This window comes from Apaloderma vittatum, unplaced genomic scaffold (genome assembly GCF_000703405.1).
Source record: "Apaloderma vittatum isolate BGI_N311 unplaced genomic scaffold, ASM70340v1 scaffold35547, whole genome shotgun sequence".
In the NCBI taxonomy this organism is placed as follows: Eukaryota; Metazoa; Chordata; class Aves; order Trogoniformes; family Trogonidae; genus Apaloderma; species Apaloderma vittatum.
In genome coordinates, this window is record NW_009726188.1 from 1411 (window position 1) to 5660 (window position 4250).

The 4250-nt window shown below is 43.5% G+C and overlaps 1 protein-coding gene across 1 annotated transcript in view; it reads left to right on the forward strand.

Moving 5' to 3' along the window:
• The window catches only part of LOC104276772, a gene marked incomplete at its 5' end in the record, with an annotated part of 3722 nt that extends 1407 nt beyond the window's left edge, over window positions 1-2315 (forward strand). Inside the window, 4 exons of the mRNA XM_009873200.1 lie at window positions 458-511; window positions 619-702; window positions 1120-1480; window positions 2165-2315. Coding sequence (XP_009871502.1) covers window positions 458-511; window positions 619-702; window positions 1120-1480; window positions 2165-2315 — 650 coding nt within the window. The remainder of the gene's footprint in view (window positions 1-457; window positions 512-618; window positions 703-1119; window positions 1481-2164) is intronic.
• Between the last annotated feature and the right edge of the window lie 1935 nt (window positions 2316-4250).

Below are 4250 nucleotides of genomic sequence, written 5' to 3' on the forward strand. Positions count from 1 at the left end.
GCTGGAGCTTGGGTATAATTCAGCCTGTAGATGCACCTGCTGTTAAAATCCTGAGGTTTGGAGCTGGGGGTGATTAAAACACAAAGAGAAGAGTTCTGGGAGGTGGTGTGGTGGGTGTTGAGTAACCGGCGTAGGCTGCAGGGTGATGCTCTGCTTTCCTATTAGTTACTGGGAATAAGATGCAGTCTCTATTGTTATTATAATATGCAATAATAACGTATGGTCTCTATTGTATATTAGGATATGCAATAATAGCGTGCGGTCTCTGTTGCATGTTGTAGAGGGCTTGCTGCAGCACGTTGGGTAGATAATAGGAGAAAAATCACCGCACTCTCTAAAAGCTTAGCTCAGCTTCCACCCAGCAGCTTGGCTTTGTGCCCGACAGTTGTCAGGTGTCGGGCACAGCGATGGGAATTCCCACCTCACCTTTCGTTTCCTCTGAAAACTCTTTGCCCAGGTGACTGGATACATTACGACCAGAACAAGAACGAGCAGAAGGGGAGGGCAGGCGGTGAGTGGATCTGAAGAGAAGTCGGGGATACGCTCCGAGTACCTCGCGTGTGAGCGTAGCTCAAGTGATGGTGAAAGAAGTAACATCCCCTTTTTCTCGCTTCTTAGGCGTCAAGAAGCGGAAACCAGCCACCAGTATTTTGGAGGAGGACGAGGTCCATAACAAAAAGCAAAAGACTGGCAATACTACAGGTAAAAAGTGTTTCCTTGTCATTTAAAATAACATGTTGGGGTCTTTTTTTTTTTTTTCTTTTTTTTTATGAGACGGATTGAACCTGAGCTCACTTTTTAAAAGTGAAGCGTAGGAGGAGAAGGTGCAGAATCTGTGTATTTCTATGCTTGGCTACACTGTCGTTCATTGAGGAAGTAAATGGGGAGAAGCAGCGAGGAAATTTGCTTTGTAAGGGTCAGCTAAAATGGTGTTTGTCCTCTGAGACTGGGTGGTAGTGGTTTGGAAAAATATTTCCACTCTTGGCCACGTAATCTGAATAGTAAGATCAGCTTCATTGTATGTGCCCTGGCCACGCACAGAGCTAACAGTGTAATTTACTTGCAAGTTTGATGAGATGAGCAATGTTATATTCGATACTTTTTCCTACACCTTTTCAGGCGGAATCGAAACAAAAATCTTAACTGACGAACAGCTGCTGAGGATTGCGGTTTTGTTCGGTAAAGAGTGGAGGAAGATTGCCATCGGATGCCTTCAGATGAAAATGAAAGACATCGAGCAGATTCAGGCAACGGAGAACGAGGTTAATTTTCAAAAATTGAGGGTGTTAATCAAGTGGAGAGACAGGGAAGAAAGCAACGGGACCGCAGAAGCTCTGTACAGGTGTCTCCGGGAAGAAGCGTCCTACGAGATACTGCAAGCCCTCCGAGGTATCACCCTCCCGTTACGTTTATTTAATGACATCAGTGTGTCTCAGCTGTATTTTAAGAATTCTTATCAGAGAGTTTACCAGATTAGCTGGTACGTGTTTCGCTACGTTAGGTCACAATTGTCTCCCACCTCATCTTAGCAGTGACTTTCTTTCCTGTGGCATTTTCATACTTCCCTTTAGAAACCGATAAAAACCGAGTAATATTTTTGCACTGACTGCGTTGAGAGCGCTCTCAGCATGACCTCGCTGTCATGGCTCAGCGGATCTATGTTATATACCCAAGCCAGTTCTTAGTCTTCTCTGCAAGTCCTGAGAAGAGATGTTTGGGTCTTCACTCTTATGTATTTTAGGAGCAGTTAATTAACACCTTCCCCTGACAGACGACTTAGCGGTTTGGTCCCGCAGACCCGTGTGTGTGTATGTATTTCCTTACAGGCTAAGGGAAACCTTTCTCAAAACTGAAATATATTTTAGGTTTGGGGTTGTTTTTCTTTTTTTTTTTGAAACAGGCAAAGCTTTGCTCTTTCTTAACTCTCCCTCAAAGCAACCCAGCTGCAAAGGGTTGAGAGCTGCTCCCTTGCTCGTTGGACCATCGACGTTGGTTGGGCTTGATGGTCTTAAAGGTCTTTTCTAACTTTCATGATTCTGTGACCCTGACAAACCTCTCTGCTGCATCTCACAGGCTTTTAATACATTGCCCGTTCAGTTTGAATGTTGCAGCCCCTTCCAGAGATGAGGTAACCCGCTGGGTTTGTGCATGTTCCTCTCCTCAGGTTTCCTGCCCCAGCCCTGAGCCGCAGCGAGGAGACGCTTCCCTGGGATCTGTCTGGCCGTCGGGAAGGCAGGCTCAAGCCTCATCACTCGGCCGAGAGCTTAGGCAGGACCTTCGCAAGAAATGTGAATGAAATTTTTGCGCGGATCTGAGCACGTCGAGACTTTTCGGGAGTGGTCGCTGCCCGCGGGCGGCGGTGCTGGGCTTCGCAGACGCGGAACCCCGACTCCCGGCTCTGAGCCAGACCGAAAAGACGTGAGCACTGGAAAAAAAGCCAATTCACCTTCTTCAGGTATATGATCATTATGTGGAAACGCTGTTTTTTACATCAGGGAAAGACAGGGGGAAAAGGTTTGCAGGAACTTTCACCCCCTTCAAAAAAACCAAACGCAACTCGACTGCCAAAATCATGAGGTACATTGGATTTCTCGCAGATGCCCGCGATCAGGGAAGAATAATCCTAAACTTGCAGATAAATTCCTTTGCATAATCACTGTATATATACATAATTACTGTATATACTCGAGTACATTCAGTCCTTGTTAAGCTGTGGTTCTGTTTTCTAAAAACCTAAAGACTGGTTTCACGGGAGCACCACTATTTACTCCAGGCAGCTTGGAATTTTCCCTGGGAATTTCTTCTTCACCCTTTCCTGTATCGTCTGTCTCAGTTGCTATGAGACAGGTTTTTTTTACGTTTTGTAAATTTTTTTTTTGTATTATTGTGAGGGTTAGGGCTGGGCCGGCCACTCAACGCTGACAGGCGCTTCCCCAAAGGGGAAGACGATGTGTGTACTACAGAACCAGAAAAGATTTGGAAATCATGTTATTTGCAGAAGAGAGCAGCGACCTGATACGGGAGATTGTCTTATTTGTAAAGACGCGGGATTGTTTTGCTCGTCTTCCTCTGCGTATGTTTACGAAAGAAAAACAAAGCATACTTTTAAAAAAATCAGGATTAAAAAGGAAACATTTACACTATTACTCGAATTTTATTATTTTTTTTATTTTAGCTATTGCATGAAATGCGGACGTCTCGGGAGGTGGCTGAGGAAAGGGGTGTCCAGGACCTTGGGGGCTCTTCTCCTGAGGGGAATTTAGGGGGAATGCAAGCTGTGGGGCTCTGCAGCCCGGGCAGAGCTGCCCTGGGCTCTTTGGGCCAACCCGGGGGACGTTGCCTCAGGGGGACCTTTAAGATACCCGATAAATGCCAAAGCTCTAGTAGGACCCTCTGGTGAGATGCAGAAATCAGTAAATCTAAGCTGGAAATACGTTGTTTATTTGTAGTGATGAGGGTAGCTGGATAGCGTGGCGGATGGTGAGGTGATAAAGCCACCAGGTTCTTTAAATTAAGAATCTTTTATTTAAAAAGAATAAAAAATATTGTATTGCCGTCTGACGTAAGTAACGAGATGGAAACAGATTTTAAAATTTGATGCTGGTGCAGAGTGTAACTATGGTAGAGCTTTACATGCCAGCAATATTCAGAATATTCAGTATGATGTTATGAAAGAATCATAAAATTATTTAGGTTGGAAATTAAAATTATTTAGGTTGGAAATTAAAATTATTTGGGTTGGAAATTAAAATTATTTGGGTTGGAAATGAAAATTATTTGGGTTGGAAATGAATATGATTTAGGTTGGAAATAAAAGGATTTAGGTTGGAAAAAACTTTAAGATCATTGAGCCTGCCGTGTTGGTTCACGTTGTATCTCGAGGAAGAGAAAGATGTCGCCACGTTCTTTATGCAAACTTTAATTTTATTAGGCAATAAATAGAATAAATAAGGAACATCATAAATAAATTGATTATTGCAGATGGGTTTCCGTTTCTGAAAATCACACTTGAATAAATAAAACGCTGAAGACAAATCACGGCGGAGTGTTTGGCGGCTTGAGAACGTTTTGGTGCTGCGATGTAGCTTATTTTCTAGAAAACTGGAAGTTTACCATGATAGCCTAAAAGGCACAGCTCCCTAAAACACGGTTTGTAAGAAACACTGTGAAATATTCCCTGCTAGATTTCTTTAAAAGCTCCCAACCACCTCACAGGGTATCGACCCCACTATTATTATTTTTTTTTTTTT